This window comes from Coffea arabica, chromosome 2e (assembly GCF_036785885.1).
Source record: "Coffea arabica cultivar ET-39 chromosome 2e, Coffea Arabica ET-39 HiFi, whole genome shotgun sequence".
In the NCBI taxonomy this organism is placed as follows: Eukaryota; Viridiplantae; Streptophyta; class Magnoliopsida; order Gentianales; family Rubiaceae; genus Coffea; species Coffea arabica.
In genome coordinates, this window is record NC_092313.1 from 8,711,160 (window position 1) to 8,732,222 (window position 21,063).

The 21,063-nt window shown below is 34.8% G+C and overlaps 2 protein-coding genes and 1 long non-coding RNA gene across 9 annotated transcripts; all 3 read right to left on the reverse strand.

The window, feature by feature from the left end:
* Positions 1-729: 729 nt before the first annotated feature.
* On the reverse strand, positions 730-2,485 carry LOC113728506 (7-deoxyloganetic acid glucosyltransferase-like). The gene is made up of 2 exons (XM_027252906.2): positions 1,955-2,485; positions 730-1,841 (listed from the first exon to the last, which is right to left on the reverse strand). The coding sequence occupies exons 1-2, from the start codon at positions 2,457-2,459 to the stop codon at positions 916-918; spliced, it is 1,431 nt and encodes a 476-aa protein (XP_027108707.2). The 5' UTR covers positions 2,460-2,485; the 3' UTR covers positions 730-915.
* A 1,316-nt stretch (positions 2,486-3,801) lies between these two features.
* Positions 3,802-5,833, reverse strand: LOC113730722 (uncharacterized). Its single transcript, XM_027255598.2, has 2 exons — positions 5,364-5,833; positions 3,802-4,047 (listed from the first exon to the last, which is right to left on the reverse strand). The coding sequence occupies exons 1-2, from the start codon at positions 5,673-5,675 to the stop codon at positions 3,937-3,939; spliced, it is 423 nt and encodes a 140-aa protein (XP_027111399.1). The 5' UTR covers positions 5,676-5,833; the 3' UTR covers positions 3,802-3,936.
* A 5,383-nt stretch (positions 5,834-11,216) lies between these two features.
* Positions 11,217-19,529, reverse strand: LOC113728507 (uncharacterized). Of its 7 annotated transcripts, XR_011840179.1 has the most exons (9): positions 19,147-19,528; positions 18,900-19,008; positions 18,658-18,689; positions 17,490-18,505; positions 15,997-16,268; positions 15,302-15,336; positions 12,446-13,302; positions 12,305-12,367; positions 11,217-11,604 (listed from the first exon to the last, which is right to left on the reverse strand). It is a non-coding gene; the product is annotated as an uncharacterized lncRNA (long non-coding RNA). The 7 variants fall into 7 exon arrangements; XR_011840176.1 differs by having other exon boundaries at positions 12,129-13,302; positions 19,147-19,529; XR_011840178.1 differs by having other exon boundaries at positions 12,305-13,302.
* Between the last annotated feature and the right edge of the window lie 1,534 nt (positions 19,530-21,063).

Sequence of the window (21,063 nt, forward strand, 5' to 3'; positions counted from 1 at the left end):
TCTAAAGTGAAGTCTCATCCTTGCTGTATAGTTGATAAAAAGTTGAGGTTACTTCTAGTCTAGTCAGGCTCAGGTGATGGCACTATATTCTTCTGCAGAATGCCAGACAATGTTGTAATTTGTCTTTGGAGAGTCCTATTTGCAGAAGAAGTCCTGGGGTAGATCGAGGAAAGGGACCTTGTATGCATTCTTCATCTGTTGGTAGTACATCGTACGTGCTGCATCAGGAGATTGACTCGTGCAGAGGTGCATTGAGGATTTTATTGAATTTTGAGTTGGATTTTGTACCTAGAGGCTAGAAGGATCAATATTCCGGCCAACATAACAGCTCGGCCAATCTTGAAAACTTTTTTGACTGTTGTACAACGGTGCTGGAGGGAATTGGGAACGATGATGCACAACAGCACTAGTCGAGTAGTTGTTGGTGCTCTGATTTCACATAAAAGATGGTATTCATGGGTGCTAAAGAAAATTTTGCATGGGAACTCGCTACCATAGAAGATGGCTGATGGGTGTACTTTTGTATTCTTGAAGTCTCAAGGCTGAAACTCATCATAAAGCATAAGAGATATTATGAGACATCCGCCATGGTCCTATTCCATTTCTGGTCATAGTCCGGGGGAGGAACAGTTTGGTCATTGTAACCTCTTACAAATCTAATCCTTTTAGGCTTTCATACTTCAATTAGTAAATAAGGCTCTGCATCTTTGTCATTTATGGGTCATGGTAAGCCAAACTTCCATGTTGATACAAGTACTTTTCAGCTTTTCACAGTAATCACTGAAGCTATAAGAATTCGTTGTGCCAAAAAAAAAAAAAGAAGGGAATCGTAAAGTTACATAGCCTAGTAAAAATGAATGAAGACATTCTGGGTACAAGACCAGCATTGACCTTGCAGAGCTAAAACACTACAACTCATTTGGCAAAGTTCATCATATTTATATCATCAATCAGCCGATCCAAATTGCAGTGGGATGAGCCTGCTTGTTCCACAGATTTTCTTGCCAATTTCGCCTTCTCTTTAGCACATAATATGAACTCGTCTCTTTTCACATCCATCAGATCCTTTATCATCTTCTCAACGGTTGCTCTTTCACAAGTATCCTTCATGTCCAAACCCACCTTCCAAACCTCCCCAACAAGCCTACTATTCACCTGTTGGTCAGCATAGAAAGGCCAGCAGATCATAGGCACCCCTTCGCATATACTTTCCAATGTAGAATTCCAGCCGCTGTGAGTCAAAAATCCACCTACAGCTGGATGTGCCAGGACTTCCTGTTGTGGTGCCCATCCCACCATGTATCCTCTTTTCCTCGTGCCCTCCAGAAGCTCTGCCGGAATATCTCCATCTGCGTTCACAGATTTTGGCCTTATAACCCACAAAAAAGGTTTCCCACTGTTCACCAGTCCATGCCAAAACTCGAAAAGCTGATTTCTTGTCAGCACTGTCATGCTTCCGAAACTTACATAGATCACAGAGTTTAGGGGTTTCCTATCAAGCCATGCCATGCAGCTTCTATCTTCTTTCCAAAGGCTGCTTGAAGATGGTTGCTGCAGCGCGGGACTGGAAGCTTCTCTGGCTTTTAGATGTGCATGAAGTGGTCCTACGGTGTATAGTTTTGGAATGTGAGTGCGTATATGTGATAATGCGGACTCTTCTAGGTCTTCGAATGTGTTGAGTAAGAGTCCATCTGCTTTAAGGTTTTGCAGAGTTTCAGATATGACCACTTGGAAACCAGGGTCAGCTAGATTACTCGTGCGACAGAAACTTGGAAGATCACGCATCCTGAAGCGTTCCAGTCCCGGCACACTGGAAAGCAATTTATCCATATCATTTTCACCTGCGGGAATAATTATGCAGGAGATCAATACAGTGATCTAAAGAAGAATTGTGCATTAGTGTGTGCTGCATGCCGAGACAATGGATCTTCTCAAATATTGTTTGGACTATTACCATTAAATGGAAGTTCGCCAGCTTCAAGGAGCTTTGGAACGCACAGAAAAGCCCAGAAGCAGCTAGCACTAACAGTTCGGAATAATATGGTGGGAATATGGAGTTCTTTGGCAACGTCAACAGTGAAAGACATGATCCCGTCTGCAATTATGCATGTCAATGCAGGTCTCCCGTTAGGGCTATGGAATTGGAGACCTGTAAGTATGTCTCTAAACTGAGGTTTTGTTGTGGCATTTACGGCATGAAAGAGCTCCACAACACGATCGCCGGTCCGAGGGTGGTCTGCCGGAAGCCCATCAGAGATGGTTTCAAAATGGAAGGTAGGATATTGGCTGAAATGGTAATGAATGTCAGTGCAGCAAAGAAGACGTTCATGGATGTGATGTGAGTTAAGGAAGGTAACATGGAGGCCTCTGCAGCACAGAAGCTCCGCAAGCTTCAGCATACAATTGATATGACCCTGTACAGGAAAGGGGAAAATAAGTACATGAGGTTTCTGGGCCATACAAGTCAATATTATCTCAATGCAATATAGGAAATGTGTTTCTGGTACTTGTGACCTAAAACATGCTATGCTTTGAGAAGTTTCAGCTGAAAATCTTCTTTAAAATGGCATAAAATGCGAAGGTTAGTACCTTCTTCTAAAGGCGGGTTGTTGATGTTATTGGAGAGATCATGACTTTGAAACCTCCTCTTGTGGCTCCGCGTTTTGTTACTCACGCGTTGTTTGCAGCCATGCAAGAGTTCAAAAGTTTGGTATCTTCTCGTTTCCTTAAGTCGAAACATCTAATACGTGCTTAACCAGACCACACACTACCGATGACTGAACCTTCAGATTCAGAGAGCGTAAACGCAATGTAGGAGGAGGAACATGCATGGCAATTGACCTCTACATAATTCACCGTCATATACTTAGTTGCCTAGCTTTTCTACATTACCGGAGTTTCTTAAGTCATAAAAGCTTCTAAGTTGCTTCAAGCTGCAACTCCATCTCCAACCCATGTTCTTACATACAATTCTAATGTTGCTCTGCTCCCCACCTATCATTAGTCTATATATCTTTTAGCAGCTTGAGGGCCTTTCCTTCTTGGTGTCCATCACTTATTTTTTTGGAAAAACAAATTTAGTTTGCTGCATCATCCTATTTGAGCGTCTAATCAACTCTCATCAGTATGTATCCTCCTGTTACGAAGATTTTGGCAACTTAAAAGATTTAAAGCCAGGAATAAAACTTTTGACCTGATTGAATCCTTTTTAACATTTCTTACAAAGCATTTAGTTGGAAGAAATTGTAATACAAATAGTACCTAGCATGGACACAAATGATTTAGCTACTCCCCATATTGATAGCGAGCACCGTCGCCAAAGAGTCGCCGTTAGGCAAGACATTGCACTGTATTAAGTGGGAGAAGAAATGATGCTTCAGTGCTGTACCAAGTCAAAAAGTAATTTCTTGTCTTGACCATTCAATATATGAGGTGAACTGAACCCTTCAATTTATTCCCCATGCAAATATAACTAAAAGATCACCTAAGTAGTGAAATGTCCTTTCAACAATGCAATTTTTGGGATATAACGGTGGGATGAACATTGATTAGAAGATTAAGTTGCATGGTGGTATTTTACGCATCTTGGCTTGTCACTACTCTCATTTAACCTTGGCCTGGGATATCGAATGCTGATCTCCTTTAGAGGATGCAAAGCAATCAATCACAAGTCACGAGTCATCTCTAACCCTACATTTTGAACTAAAAAATCTTATGCAGAATGGAGCTTACAAGTTAATACGAGGCATCAGAATAAAACAGGTATCAGCAAATGAATAGGTTGCGCAGGGCAAGGCGAGATAACAATACAGCATATCTTAATCCATTAACCCAAGGTTTTTTGTTTTACGCTGCAAACTCAACAGATTACAGACTGTAAACATGCACAAGAAGGTTTTCCATGTTTCTTTTCCTTTCTACGCAGTGCTGGGAACACTATTCAACAGCTGGAGGACGATCTTCATCAGATGGCTTCTTTCTTTCTTTACGCTCATTCCATCTCGTCCATGCCCACCTCAAAACCAACAAACCACCAATTGCATAGACCTGAATTTGGCAAAGATAATTAAGTATGATTAAATGACATCAAAGGAGGAAAAAGTGACAGCAGAAGAACTCTTACCCTTTTAGTACATGCAATTCACGAGCATACTATCTTATTCATTTCCTTTTTTCTTCTCTCCATTTCCCCTCCAAGAAGGTACTCATTATGCAATTAAAGAGTTGACTGATTTCATGCTGTTGCTTATTAGAGGCAGCCTTGGAACTTAAGAATAAAATTAAATTGATAGATAATAACATACTGAAACATAACATTGTCCTAAAGTTAGGCATTCAGGCTCCCTAAACACCAGCCTTCAAAATTTCCTCACTGTTACGTACATAGCAAAAACCAATCTAAGATACTTGAACACTTTGGGAAAGCAGGGGATAAGGGCAAAGGGCACAACATTGCATTGCCCTCTGTGGTTTTCAAGAAAAATTAACTTCAACAGTATATAAGCAGGAATAAATTCAGCTATGCTGCAAAAAATCTTGACTTATGACGCCTTTACTACCTTACAAAATATATGTTTAAAGTGCTTCTCTTTAAATATCGAACAAGATAATGCGTGAAAAACATCGCACCTCATACTACCAGCCAATAGGCCGTGACATTCTCCTTTCAGACAAGTTGAATTTCCTTATCTTTTCCTTTCCATCCTCCTTTTTTTCTACATATCTTTCCAGAAATTGTTTCTGACGACGTGTAACAGATAAATACATACAGAACGTTCCCGCAAAACCTTCATCTGAGTCCAAACCATGGAGATATCTTCACAGAAAGTAGATAAAGAGAAAAGGAAATGCCAGACCTAACTTGTTGCATATTCTCAGGAACAAAGAACAACATCAAAATCCCAACAATTAACTTCATCGGCAGAATTGACCAGATCACTAATTACGAAAGTTATAAAAACTTTTACATATCAAGTTACTGCATTTTAAACTAACATTCTCTGCTTAAATCACCAGATAGAATATCCAGGATAGTGAATCTAAACACACAAATTCATAGCTACATACTAAGTGATGATGAACCAATCAGAGTTTTCTCGAGTCAAGCCATTTAAATTCCAGTTCATTCAATCAGAATAAGGCAAAAGATGTTCTTAAAATCAAGAAATTCGATCAATCAAAAGAAAAAGGAACTCTCAATTTTACAGCACAAAAATGAACTGCTTCCACATAAATGGCATTATCTCAACCAAAAAAAAAATACAAAAATGAAAAGGCAAAGCGAAAGACCGTGGAAACTAAGCGAAGAGCAGAAGTAAAAAATTTTACAGTTTTTTGGGTTTAGGTTTAGTGAATTAGGGTACCTGCCAAAGGACGACGGGGTTAGTATTGCGTTCTTCAACCTCGACGGCTTCGAGCTTTACAGAAGGCAAGGTGGTCTCGGAGGGCCGGCCAAACTTGACGACAGAGGGCTTAGTCTCCGCAGCAGAATCTGCGACAGCAACCGGGCCAGCTCCGTTAGCGGGTTCCTCCGGTTGCTTGGTTTTGGAAGCAGGAGCCGGTGGAAGAAAAGGCAGGGGGGGCAAATTCAAGAGTTTAACAAAGTTCGACAAGAAACTCAAAATTGGGTTATCATTGGGTTGGTCGTCGGAAGCTCTGGCTGCAGCATCCGCCATTTTTGCCGCTCAACAGAGGATGCGTGAGTGTGTGTGTAGTATTTTCTTGAATAAAATAGCAGGCGGAGAGCGCCCGAGTGAAGCAGAGATAGGACGGTTCTAGGAAACGCCGCTGTCAGGGAAACCTTTTTGTTTGGCGTCTACCTAGTAGTTGTACTACTATTGAATTGGCATGCTTATTTTATTTGTGAGGATGACCTTTTTTTTAATATTTAATTCTTACATGATTTTAGGTCAGAAAAAAAAAGAAAAAATGAAGTAAATTTATCATCAATCATACTGTCATGTAGTAAGAGTTTTAATGAATTTTGGAAGGATTGGGGATTAATTTTGTTTTTTTTTTTCGGGAAAATGAAGTGGACATCTACACGACTGCAGTTGTGTGACTCACAAGCTCTTTGTCCAGATTTCCACGAATAAATCTTTTTAATTTTGTTTTCTTTTTAGTGATTACAACATCAAGTTTGAAAAATGGCACTCTCTCTCTCTCTCTCTCTCTCTCTCTCTCTCTCTCTCTCTCTCTCTCTCTCTCTCTCTCTCTCTCGTCTCAATACTAGCAATTCAACGGCAGAGTTCTACAAAAATTTGTTAAGAATTTCAACGGCAGAGTTTTACAAAAATTTGTTAAGAATTAGTAGACCCTATTGTATATAGATGCTGACTGGTTCCAAAGATATAAATACTGTTTTCTTTTTTCTTTTTTCTGTTCATAGTTTAATCAACAAACCGATGGGATCACCGTGCAAGTGCGCGGTGAACAATTTTTAAACTTACATGCCCAGTTATGCCCTATTTATATAATGCCTGAAACGTAACTAATGATCAAGAAATGAAAAGACACATCATTAAAAAACAACAATATGCATAATAGATATAGATTGTAGAAATACATAGCAAATTGTTCATAATGCATATAGGACAAAAAAAAATCAAAGTATAACCATCATCTAATAGCAAAGTAGAATGATTATAATCCCAGTTGTGAATGTTGAGAATGTTTAAGTTCACATTGTTGATAATAAGAGTGATGAAAGGTTCAAAGGGTTCAAGGCTGATCAAGTTTCAAGTGATCAAGTTGTACAAGTTCCAAGTGGTCTGATTACAAGAACTCGTGCAAGAAAACTTAGAGATTCACTACAAGCACTTGTTTATGCAATTCAAGATCGAATTGGTGACGACACGAGGACTATTGAAGGATTTCAACTTGATGAGCGTTCATGTGTCACTTTCCTGGTCGCACATGAAGAGTTAGAAGCAAATTACTTAAATAGTTGTTTTGTTAGTTAGCTAATGTCATTTGATTAGCAGCATTAGTTAGGATTTTAATTGTCAATCTAATTGCTATTTTAATGGTTTAATTATTTAGTAATATTCAGCCAAATTAGTCTTCAAAAAAGGCCTAATCTTAGTTGGTTTCTTAGCCAAATAAGTGATCACAAATCACATTGATTCTCAAGTCATATAAGGCTATAAATAACCTAATTTTTCTATCGTTAATAATTAAATTTTTCCAACAATAAACTTGAGTTTTATCATCTTTTTCTTGTCCAAAAGAGCCTTTCTTAAATACTAAAAGGGTTTTCTTGAAAAGATTCAAATCAAACCTATCATCAAGTATATACCATAGTTGTGGCGTTCCTTTACAAACAATTTTGGTTCAATTTTGGTTCGCTAAATTATTAAATTTATGGGTTAAGAAACATTGTTAGTTCATAACGTCGTGATTTAGAGGGATCAAAAGTTCCGCAAATCAACTTGATTCTTCATCTAGATCCAAGGATTGGAAGGACACGAGTTCATAACTTCGAGTGGGTCAGTATAAAAAAGTCTTATCCATAGAGTATGAATATATTATCTCATAAGCTTCATATCAGATGGATCCAAATCTAGAAGGTCTAATATACAACATATGCATCTTTCCATGCAAAGTACGTGTGAGATATCGAGTAATATCAATCATATATGTTTCAAGAAAAATGAAGAAATATTATAAACTAACAAACAAAAGGGAAAAAATATTGTTGCAACTGTAAAAGATTTTAAACCATAAAAAGTTGCATTTACAATTTGTCTAACAATGTAGATTTTGACATTTGCTCATAGTAAAGGAATTCATAATAAATAGAAAAATTAGTCTTGTCAAATCTCGAAACATGAGCTTGATGATTCCAATAAATAGATATTTTAACTCAACCAAAAACAAAAATTTTTTGCCATTCATACTCATCCAAGAACTGTAATAAGTCGCATTCGAAAGAGACTGGTGAAAAATCTGCCAAGTAATATAACAAAAAAGAAAGATATAATCCATTGAAATTAGTTTATTACTGTAACACAAGTTAAAAACAAATCAAGGGACTTGAATGATGCCAACAAGGACATGATAGATTCAACAAACATCTGCACTTTTGGTTGCTAACAGTCTAATGCAAAATTTGTTACCCCTTGTATTTTTCAACACATTACCCAAACAAGGAACTTTTCATTTTTCTTTTTTTTTTTTGGATACAATAGTTGCCAAAGTCGAGAGATGAAAAGATTCTTACAGGTAATCTAAAGTAGATTGATTGGTAACTCGTGTTCTCACCAAAGTTAAAGTATTAAATGTGCCAGATCCCTGGAGACGGTAAAGTAAACTTTTCCACAATTTGATCATGCAACTATGCAATTTACACAAAATGCCAATGGAAGATATTAAAATCAATTTACACAACTTGATCATATAGCTACGCAATTTCCACAACTTGGAGATGGTTCTCATGAAAACTCAATATTTTCATATGCAAAACCAAAAAAGTACATTATTCACATAACTAAATTAAAAAAGGAAAAAGTACAGAAAATTTCAAGTAGTGGAAGCTAAAAGCTGAGAAATATGTGGATATCATCATTGAATTTGGGGAGAAACACCTAGATTTAAAACTCGAACCATCAAACAAGTCATTGAAATTTCGTTATTCACATGGCAAGGAACTCAGCTATTACTCCAAATATCTTAATTAAACTGATAGCCTTTGCTTGACTAAAAGTCACTGTTAAACCTATAATATAAAATTTAATTGATGCACCATAAGTTGTATCAGGTTTCACCTTTGTACATTCCAATGAGGTTTTTTTGGGGGAGAAAAAAGAAGATTAAATACGTGTTAAATCATAGCAAAACAATTAGATACTCAAATCAGAAAATCTAGATAAAAGGTGAACTACATAACAAAGATTCTTTCACTTTCAACTATTTAGCAAAAAATGTGAAGACAAAAAAGTGTGCTTTCACTGTGGGTTTTGACAATATTATCTATCCCAGATGTTAAAAGTCAAGTCCATAATTTGTTAATTAGGCATGCAACAAAATAAACTGTCGATAACTTTTAATTCGAGCATGTTACGTTATGGTGTTCACTTTGAACATATCTCAAGTAAAGTTCATGAACCTCAGTGCTTCTAGAGAATTGCCATCACTGACTCTTTAAGCTTCACAATTATTCAGCTCAATCAAGTTAAAAAAGAATTAAACCAAACAAATTAGTCGAGTAAAAATAAGATTAAAAGAACGAAACAAAAACCATTTCCTATATGGATGCAGAGGCATAAGAGATTTTGACTACTAACCAAAAAGAAAAAGGGAAAACTATAGTGATGTGATCCATTTCCTAGTCGGAGGTACACAACTTAAAGTTGTTTAGGAACCTTTGGAGGGTGATCAGAGGAGGTTTGTAACTGGTCCAATCAATTTAAACCAGTTATGATAAAAGGAACGGGGAGAACTGTTCATTCTAATTTAAAGTTGTTCTGGAACCTTATGGAGGGTGATCAGAACATCCCAGAGCCTGAATCTACAGCAAAATTTAAAGACAAGACCTTCTATTGCGTATTCTTGATCCTTGTGTTGCACAGACTTCATTTGAACACCTTCAGCAGACTTAAGGTTACAAGTACGCTTGCTCAAGAAAAAATAGACATGGTGTCAACACAAAGATAGTAACGCAATGGTATTAATGACATTCTGTTTACCAGAAAGAAGGATAACCAACAACAGAACTTCTTTTTTTGGCTACAGCTTACTAAATTAGCATAGAAGTAAAAATGTGATAGCAACGCACTTGCAACACAAATAAGGACTAATCCCTATTCCATACTGCAGAAAGCCATCAAAAGCATAAGAAATTTTTTATGTAACCAATCTAGCATTAATGGTATGAGCAGGATGAGATACTATAGTTGCACAATCTGTAGCACTAATCATTTCCCACTACACCTCACGAGTATATGGTGTAGCACATTATGTAACCCTGAATTTTGCTTTGAAATCTCTGACATTATAGTGTTTAAATGCTTACTGTAATTGCATACGCACAAAAGTCAAATAGATCCAAGGTCAATTTTACTTTTTCCATTTGTAGATGTTCAAATCTCTTTGATAGCAGTGCCAATTGTACTGCACTATTCACTACTCGAGATTTACAAAGCTCTATCTTCAAAAATAAATTATCAAATGTAGTACTTTGAAAGTGACATAACTCCAGCAACGCCCATCCCTATTTCTCCAAAAAAACAAAGATTACAAAAGGAAAAAAAAAATCAGAAAAATGCTTCATTTTTCTAATTCTTCAGAAACCAGGGGACAAAAAAAAAAAAAAAGAAACCAAATATAGATACTTAAAAAAAGGCTCAGTTAATTTCTCGTGACGACTAAACACCTACAAAACATGTAATTTAACATTACGAAAAGCCATCATTATGAACATGTTATCTTCTAATTACCATAAAGAGAGGAAAAAAAAGGAGGAGAATGAATTTCTACCCAAATAACACTAAGTGAGCAATGCAAGATTTTTTTTTCCATGCTTTTGGGCTGTGAAATAGGAAAAAAAAAAGGTGCCCAATAGATTTTCCTGACTAACCAGACTTTTTTAATACTGAAGAAAAAAAGTATTACTATTTTTTTATAAAAAAAACCATCAAATATCATAATTACTTCTCTATTAAGACATAGAGGCTTGCAAGACTTCCCAAATACTTAGATATTTAGTTAGACATTTCATTCTAAATTTCATATAGTTTCTACATTTGTCCACAAAATTTCTTAAAGATTTTCCTGACTAACCAGACTTTTTTATACTGAAGAAAAAAAGTATTACTATTTTTTTATAAAAAAAACCATCAAATATCATAATTACTTCTCTATTAAGACATAGAGGCTTACAAGACCTCCCAAATACTTAGATATTTAGTTAGACATTTCATTCTAAACTTCATATAGTTTCGACACTTGACCACAAAATTTTCAAAAATTTAAAGCACACTGATAAAAGCTCATTAGGGTCACTATGTGAATTGTACCAAAGTATCAAGCAATTTCTCTAGCATGATCAAGATAATATAAAGCAAAGGAAAAAAAAAGCTAACGCTTTGTCACAAGTAAGACATCATATGATGAATGAGTTATAACTATAAACCAAAGTAGCACACCTGAGAATTTTTGGTATAACTCTGTAAATATTACTTCAAAGGTGAAAAAATAACCAATAAGAACATCAGAAATTGTCATGATCCGAAAATTATTATACAAACGAAAAAAAGGAATCAGTGATCAAATCTTTTTAATTAAAGTAAGCAGTAATTATGGTAGTTTAAAGTAAGGCTCAGGTTTGTCAGCAAAAGTCAGGCAGAGATGAGAGTACCGCCATGGCTGCAGACCCATTACATTTGAAGGGAAGAATGAACCTTAAATGCAATCAGGGTTGCCTCGCCAAGATGCGGCAATCAATTTAAAGCCTGAAATACATCTAATGAAGCCAAAACCATATCATCATAGCCTAACTGAGAACAAAATAAATTAGCCTATTTACAACTTTCATCTGCCGTAATACTCCAGCCAGAAAGTTACACCCTTTTCCAAAAAAAAATCACCATCCATCTTTGTAAAAACCTAACAAGAAACAAAAGGAAACATGAATAAATATTCAAATCCAAGGAAAAATTAAGAGAAAACTGCTTATGAATAGACCCATTTATTCAGAAACATGTATAAAGTACTTCTAAAAGCAGTTTACAAGTTCTACGATCATCTATCTAACTAAAACAGAGCTCAAGGAATTAAAAAGATAAGAATACATACATAAAAAAATTAGCAAACTTACTTAGTGAAGGAGAACTTAGCACAACAAAAGCACCAAAATTTTCTTAAAAAGAAAAACACATGTATTAAAAATAAGCAAATTTAACATTAAGCATAATATCAATCTAAATATTCCACAAGAAGAGAAAAATCATGCCATTCAAAAACTGTAAAAATTGCTCACTGTAAGAACTAACAACAATATGGAGAATAGCATAGATAAAACAGAAATAGATGATTTTAGTTATATCAGGTCTAATAAAAAGAAAGAAAAAAAAGTTGATGATAGAAAGTGCTGGAAAAATAAGAAAATTTTGAACAGATCTGCAATGTACCTGGAAAAAAAAAGATGATTACTTAAAACCAGCCCAACAAAACTTGATAATGTTATTTTGTTGACAGTCATAGTCCATCCAGACAGAAAGCATATGAAAAAAAAAATTGGAATAGATCGGCAAGTACTTGGAAAAAAAGAGAGGAATAAAAGCTGAGTGTCCGGATAATTTTTTACTGAGAAATAGAGAATAACGGAGAGGAGAAGATCACGGACGAAGAGTACAGCAGCCGTAGTGATCTGAAAAAAAGTTTTGGAACAGATCGATAAGTACTTGGAAAAAAAGAAAGAAACAAACGTCCAGATAATTTTTTTTACCGAGAAACAGAGAATAACGGAGATGAGAAGATCATCAACAAGGGGTACAGTAGCCGTAGTGGTCCGGTGGTTTGGGTATGAGAGGAGAAAGCAGTGATGAGAGAGAAACACTTGATGGGAAATGGGAGACACTTGATGGGAGTAGGTATCTCGAGCCCACCCCATCTGTCGTTCCAACCATGTCATCAGCAGCCAACCCGAGGACGGCCACGCCGACGTTTTGAAAGACAGAAAAAAAGAAGAAGGAATAGAAAACGTCGTTTGGTTTATCGAGGGAAAGAAGAAGAAAAGCCCTCAAACAAATACAAGGAGGAGGACAACCAAGTGCCATATCACCTCCAGCCAATCTCCAGTTGCCACATCGGCGGACGACCATCCAACGTGGCAGGGGGCGGTTCCCTCTTTATCTATACTAGGAGGGGATCACCGCGCACTTGCGCGGTGGACAGTTCTAAAATTAACGTGCCCAGTTATGCCATCTTTACAAAATGCCTGTAACGCAACGAAGGATCAAAAAAATACACGGTGTGAAATTTTAATCTTACCCAATTATTGCCCTCTAAAGTTAAATTTTCTATGGAAAAACATATTATTGCAATTGTAAAAGATTTTAAACTATAAAAAGTTGCATTTACAATTTGTCTAACAGTGTAAACTTTGACACTTGTTCACAGTCAAGGAATTCATAATAAATAGATAAAACACTAAAATTAGTATTGTAGAATCTCAAAACATGAACTTGAACTTCCATGACTCTGATAAATACATATTTTAACTTAACCAAAAATAACAACTTTCTGTCATTTGTACTCGCCCCAGAAGTGAATGAGCAACTTTTGAAAGAAACCACTGAGAACCTGCCATGTATTATAAAAAGAAAGAATGTAAGATACAATCCATTAAAATTAGTTTACTGCTGTAAAACCAAGTTCAAAATAAATCAAGAGACTTAAATGATGCCAATAATGAGAGGACAAATTCAACAAACATCTGCACTTTTGGTTAGTAATAGTCTCATACAAAATTTGTTACCCCTTCTATTTATCAACCCATTTCACAAGCAAGAAACTTTTTTTTTTGGGTACTTTGTTTTGGGTACAGTAGTTGTCAAAGTCCAGAAATGAAAAGATTCTTACAGGTAAGCTAAAGTGTCTTGCTTGGTAACCTGAGTTTCTTACCAAAGTGAAAGTATTAGATGTGCTAGATCCCTGGAGATGGTATGCAAGTAAACTTTCTACAACTTGATCATGAAGCTGCGCAATTTACACAAAATGCCAACGGAAGATAAGGTGAAAAAGGAAATAAAATGATCATGCAATCAAATAGGTTAGGAAGATCCTAAAACGTAAAAATGAAGCAGAAACTTCTCCAGAGGATGTCTTTATATTCTAATGACATACTCCAACGCAAAAGCCAAAATACATGCAACTCTAAATAAGGTCATGTAATTCAGCTTTTATTTCCAATAAAGTTCATGTTACTCCAGCATCAAGAATCTATAAAATTTTCAAGTGTAAAGAAAAATAGTGAAGGCAATATTCACAAGTGTAAAGAAAAACAGTAAAGGCAATATTCATCTAAAGAATTGGTCTTCAATTATGTTTCAACATTGCTCCTATTCAATATTCACAGGGTTTACATGGATTGTTGAGTCTTTTGCAACAACTTGTTTAATCAAACTTTTGATATATGTTCTATTCCCATAGAAAGGAAACACAAGTACATGTGACCATTAAAAACCCCTGAAATGGAATGCAAAACTCTAAATATATACGAAGGCAAATAATAAATAAGTTTCTATGAGTTGCTGTCCATTTTATCCTTTTTTTTGTAAAATCTCAAAATTAGTCCAATGTTGGTTATAAAGTTTTGCTAATCTCAATATTATTAAGAACACCGGTTTCAAAGTAGATTCATCAAGTACACTATTCCCTGATTGTCACAGTCAGTATTAGTTTGTTAATCATGGTTAATTGGGAAATACTTCACACACTTCACATGATTTGAAATTAACTACTTCAATTGTTAACAGCCTAAGGTTTTAAACCAAGCATTGAATAAGTTCTGTAGATAGCATGCTTAGCAAAGCAAGCATAACATTCCAGGCTTTAATCAAACAATGTTGATCCAAATCCAAAAAAAATAAAAGAAAATTACCTATGAAATGCCTATGGAATTGGGGTAAAGGTAGTAGAAAATTACAGTTGAAATTTAATCAAGAGAAAAAAATATACATTAAACAGGAATGGAGAATCTAGCGGTTTTTAGAGAGAGAAAGAAAGATAAGAACAAAAGGATTTTTTGAGACAGAAGCCTCGAGTAGGAAAGGATTGAGCTCGGAAAAATTTTTAAATGGGAATCAATTAGTTTTCTCAACATTGAGCCCAACCTTTTTGTTGCAGATATAGGAATTTGTATTTTACTCACCAGCAAAGAGGGAAAAATTGTTTTTGCATAGAAAGAAGAGGTAATAGTTTTTTTTTTTTTTGATAGAAAGGATTGGAACACTCTGACATTAGATAAATCCAGCAAGACATCTTCCCATCCATTAAATGCCAATCTCACAATTTATCATTTGTTCATTATCTTGCTCAAAATAATCATTTACTTTTTAACCGCACATACACATAAAAGAAAGCCTTGTTCCATTTTTTCCACTTGACCAGATGTTTGGAAAAAAAAATAATTTAAGCATAAGATAAAAGAGACAAAAGAAAGAAACAAACATGAAAAATGCTTACTTCTTTAGTTCTTAAAAACCCAGGGAACCATAAGGAATGCCCTTTGTGAGCTAGGAGTTTAACAAACATTTTGCATGGAAGCAAAGACATGAAATAACTAAAAGGAAAAACCTACCAATAGTTGTTGTTCATTCTTCTTCGATCACATAACTGCCATTAAAACAAGAAACGAGTTTTAGAAGAGGGAAAAAAAAGGAAACTATAAAAAAAATTATTAAGTTAATAATCACTTCGTGAATAAAATAATGTTGGAACATCCATTAAAATCACAATCATTTCGTCTTCACTCTTCTTCATCTTCAACTTGAAGAAAGAAAATGAAAAACACAGCCATCTCTCCAAGTCCAACATAATATACTAAAAAAAATATTGAAAAAGTCAGCTAAATCTTTATAAAAGAGAGATAAAAAAGAAAAGAAAACCATGACTTGCATTTCGTATAGTGATTGAGAAGTTTAGAAAAATTTTTAGGAAAAGAAACACAAAGACATAACATGTTTTTTTTTTGTGAGGAAAAAAACCACTATAGGATGTACCTTAATAATAACATATTCATATAAACAGATGGAAACACATCTATTCTAAACATAATCCATTTCAAGAGACATCCTTGCAAGGAAGTTAAAACAACCCTCCAGATAATGTTGGAGGAACATCAGTCTTAAAAAAAATCAAGTGCGGACATTATTACAGGAAGTGAGCAATAAATCCTCTTGTTTATGCTTAATTTAAAAGAATATATTTTAGACATCACATTATTAAGGGAGAATTTGTAAGTTGTATCATTATTTTGCTTGTTCTATGACTTACAGGTCTCAGAGGCAAAGCCTTGTTGCTAAGAGCACATGACGTTGACTTGGAACTTTGAAGCTTAGGATGGTTAAATCTACAATTACGTTTGTATTTATAGTCTCCAGTTTTCAGGAAGTAACAGCAGTCAGGCTGACCAAGTCCCTGAGGATATTCATCAATTGCCATTTGTTGTTGGTACGGGGCATAGAAATTGGTCTCGGATACTGGGTTGATCATTGCAAATGCTGGAGGTGTGGGTAAACTCCTAGCCGATGTTGCGTAGACCGTAGCTTTAATCAATGGAAAGGAAACAATCATGCAAAGAAGACCATTATACAAGTTTCAATGAGTCAAGAACACCAACTTTCAAGGAAAAAAAATGTTGATACATCTGTTATTTGCTACACAAGAATAATGGTACCAGAGAGCTAAAACTAAATATAAAAATTTTAGAGCTTCATAGGCAGTAACAAGCATCTAGCAGCTTATATTTACAATGGAAATACTTCATGCAATAATTAACACCCTTACTTTACCAACTAATTTCACATGCATGATGAAAGTTATGAATCTATTAACTGTTTTCTCTCTCTGTTTTATGTATTTATTTTTGGTTGGTTGCATGTACATAATCTAAGGTTCATAGTGTTTCAAACAAAAATCGAGATTTATTTCCTCTTTGCAAATTGAGCTCAATAATTTTCTCTTACCTCTCTCCACATTAATCTCTAATTGTTTGAAATGTTTCTGCAAACCCCTTTTTTTTTTTCTAAAACAATACTTCAATATTATTAGCACAAATCACAAGTTACAAATAGGGGACAAGACCTGGCCTCCGAAGCGCATGCAGAGCTAACCGTCGGCAAACCCCTTTTATTTAATGATAGATTTCTCTTTTCATGCCATGGGAACATTTTTTAAAGGAGATCATGATACATCCGGAGTAAATCCACTTTAAAAGCACTATTTCTCGCTTATGCATATATACCATAAAAAAAAGGAACAACAAAGCAGTTAAAGATGACTTTGAATGCAGTATGGGAATGAGAGCCTCCTGTCAATTTTCAAAAGAGATATAGAGAACAACAATCACTGTTAACTTCAATTAACTTCAAAGTCCTGAAAAAAAAACACAGCATCTGAAGATTTTCATCACCGTAAAGGTGAGTAAAAAGATAGTCTGCCGCGGCACAAAAAGATAAGAATTAGTTTCTTCATCTCAATTATAACTAAGAATGCACTTGTTCACTACACTATTACCCCATATGTTAAACCTTACACATTGACAAGCACAAATTGGAAACAGTGACGGATTTTCAAATGCATCTGTGACATCTAATGTATTAGATGAAATTCATATACGGTGTTCAGCAAGCAAAGATAACACCATCTGTCAGATACCACCACAATTTGAACATCAGATGGACATTAAACACATGAATCTTACAATAAATGCCATCAAGCAGACAAATGCATCGTAAAATAGAGAAGTGATGTCAGAAACAAACTACCTGATACCCATTCCACTCAGCATTTGAAGGCACGCCTAGGGCTGGCGGAAATATCATTGATGCTGACGAGCAGGGTGAAGCACTTGTCTAGGCAGCACCATGCAATTGAGCAGATCTACCGGTAACAAAACCCAAAGTATGGTCATTTCCTGCTATAGAAATTGGATCAGGATTAGATGTACTCCAATAATAACATATTTATATAGAGAAAAGAACCTTTAAAGTTGCTTAGAGGAAAGAAGAATTCATAAAAAAAATAGCAATAACAGAAACAAGAGAAGAAATCTACTGAGAGAGTATAAAAGCAAGTCTTACCAACAAAAATAAAACAATAACAATAATGTCACTGATGAAATTTCCCCAAAGGGAACAAAATACTGAATATATATGTGGAAGTAAATTCTAGAGAAGTTTCTATGCATTATTTTCCAATTTTTCTTTTTTCTAAAAATGCCAAATTGGGTCCAACATCAAAGGTCAATACTGTGAAACACAGGGACACTATTTTCTGAACATATTTTTTCCAGCTAAAGATCAAGCCAAGTTTTTTTAATAATTTAAAAGAGCAAAGACGGTATCTTCATAGTAGATAACATGGATTTTGCTTTTGAAACTTCATTTACCTAATTCATATAACTATGTATCTCATGAATCATGAACTGGTGAAAACATCTTCAAGAAATTTAGTCATAATAATGATTTCACTTTGCACATTAAAACCACAAAACCAAAAAAAGATAGAGAAGAAAAAGATACTCATATCTAATTTACTTTGACAAAGACAATAAAACCCAAAACGCAAAACACTGGAAGAAATCTGCTCATTCTTCCAATCACTTTTACCTTTATCCTTTCTCTGACAAAAACCTCAATAAACAAAAATAGGCTAAATTAGGTGAGAGAAACTGTTTATAGAAAAAAACTATGGTTTATAGTATAAATAGTAGAACACAAATAAATATTACCCGCTTTAACTACTTCTTAGAGATGTCAACTTCACGTCTTCATATTCCTTCCTGTAACAACAACTAATAATATACTCAGAAAAGTAACACCAAAAAAACAAAAAAAAAGGAAAAAAAAAACATCGTCCATCAAATCCTAAATTGGGAGTGGAAGGGAAAAAATTAAATTAGAATGATACAATAAAACTTATATTTTTCCTTACCAGTTGTTTTTCACGGGTGGCCATTTTTCCTCCTAGCTCCAAAAAAATCCAAGAAAGGCAAGAACGAAAAATGGAACAACAAAACACCAAGTAAATAAATATCTAAAAGCTAGCTAATCATCAATTATTCATCATCACAGACCATATTAAAAATTTTTCTTCTAATTAAAAATAAAAAATCAATGATAAAACAGAAATGAAATGGAGACATTAATCATGGAAAGAAAGGGGAAGAAAAGTACCATATCTGCATTCCAGAAATTCACACCAGATAGTAGAGATGAAGTATTGACCTTCCCCTTCCTCATTGTTTCACAAAAGGACACGAAGGAGATGGGAAAAAAAGATTTGCTGCTTTTAGCCAAGAAAATAGAAATATTAGGAAAATTTTCAGAAAAAAAGAAAAAATTAGCCCTAACTACTCAAGGGAGGGAGGAAGATGAAGAAGAACAAGAGGGAGAACCGGGAGTGGAAGGGGAAGAAGATTACCAGCCATTTTCTGTCTCGAGCCCATCGTCCGTCAAATCGTAAGCACCCACTCCTCAGAAGAAGAAAAAAATCTAGACCCTCCAATTAAGATTGCAATCTCTTCCAAGTACAATCAGATGCCAGAAATTAAGGGGAGACCTCTGGGTCTCATGGAAAAAATGGAGTTTTGTCCAGAAACCGGTCTTCAAGAGCTCTTGACATTGATTGATGTTGCTATGTTTTGAATGAAAGACAGAAAGAAAGAAGAGGGAATTTTGTCCAGAGGATAATAGCAATAGGAACCGGCCTTTAAGAGTTGTTGGCATTGACAAATGCTCCTGTTCTTGAATGAAAGAGAAAGAAAGAAAGCGGAGAAAAAATTGGTTGGAGATTCATCCACATACGATGTCGTTTGGTTGATCAAAGGGCAAAAAAAAAAAAAACAAAAAAGGAGACAAAAAAGGAGAAGAAAAACCGGTCCAACATCAGCTCCACATCATCACCACTGACCAATCCCCACGTGCCACATGGGCGGACGACCATCCTACGTGGCAGGGGCCTTTCCCTCTTTATCTATATGGTTAATGGTTAATGGTTAAAAAGACTGGGTTAGCCTCCCGTAGTTTTCAATAATTTTCTCGACACGGGGTGATTCTCCTTTCCTCCCAAATTTGTTTAGTATTCAAGAAAAAAAATCATAGTATATTTATAAACTTAACGGTTATTTTCTTTTCTAAAGGAATTAACAGAGAAAAATGGTAGCAATAAAGGTGTAAATTTGTTTGAGTTGAGTTCAAATTTTTTAAACTATTAAAATTTGAATTTGAATTTGGACTTGAATTAGTTTTATCTTATTCAACCTTGATAGAATTTAATTTAATAGAATTGAATTCAACTTAATCAAAATCAATCGAGTTTCAACATATAAAATAATATCTTATATAACTTTAAATAAAAAAATATGATATCATATACACAAATAAATATAAAAGTTTTAAACATATATATATATATATATTTGATGCTCAATTAAATTTGATTAAATTTGACAAGTTTTTGAACCTCAAAAATTTTTGATGGAGTAAGCTCGCAAATGTCTCCTTGAGCTTGATTTGCGTGTGCTCCATGCCAGTCCATCATGAAATTTGCCTCATTTTTGGAGTGCGTTCGACCGTTGGATTCACCGAAATCCGCGTGCAATTGCTGTCCCAGTTTGGCTGTTTGGTGCCACCGCCTCACCGGTGCCGCCAAATGGTTTTCTTTATTTTTCTATTCAAAAACTAGGTGTGCCTATCAATTATCAATCAGCAGACGCCCACAGATTACTGCTTTTACTTAGTGCCCAAATGGTTCGCATGCACGAAAAGCAAGGTTAGCAAAAACCAGAATAATAAAAAGGAATAATTTCAAAAACCTCCTTTGAGGTTTTGTGATAATTTCACTGGTCTCTCTTGAAGTTTATAAAATTACACAAACCTTCAATGAGATTAAGATTTTGGTAATAAAATTAGTCCAAGTTAGAAAAGTACTTTAAAATGAGAGATGAAATTTTTATTTCATAAATACCCCTTGTATATATATATATATATATATATATATATACAAGTTATAATAGTAAAAAAAATGAACATAAATAAAACATAAAAACAATTAACACACACATTTCACTGCCTAAAAAGATCACATTCAATACATCAGGCAACATAAATAAGAAATAAAACTACACTAATAATCACAAAATTCAGCGAAACATACCAATCATCTTTCTTAACATAAGAATTGCTATGATTCTTATGATTTTGAGTAGAAAAAAACTTCGAATTTTGCCTTTCTTTTCCTTCATTTCTTTTTTATTTCCACAAAATTACTTTATAACTATCACAACATTAAGAGTTTCAAAGAAATTTTTCTCATGAACAACCTTCTTTTGCCCTATAT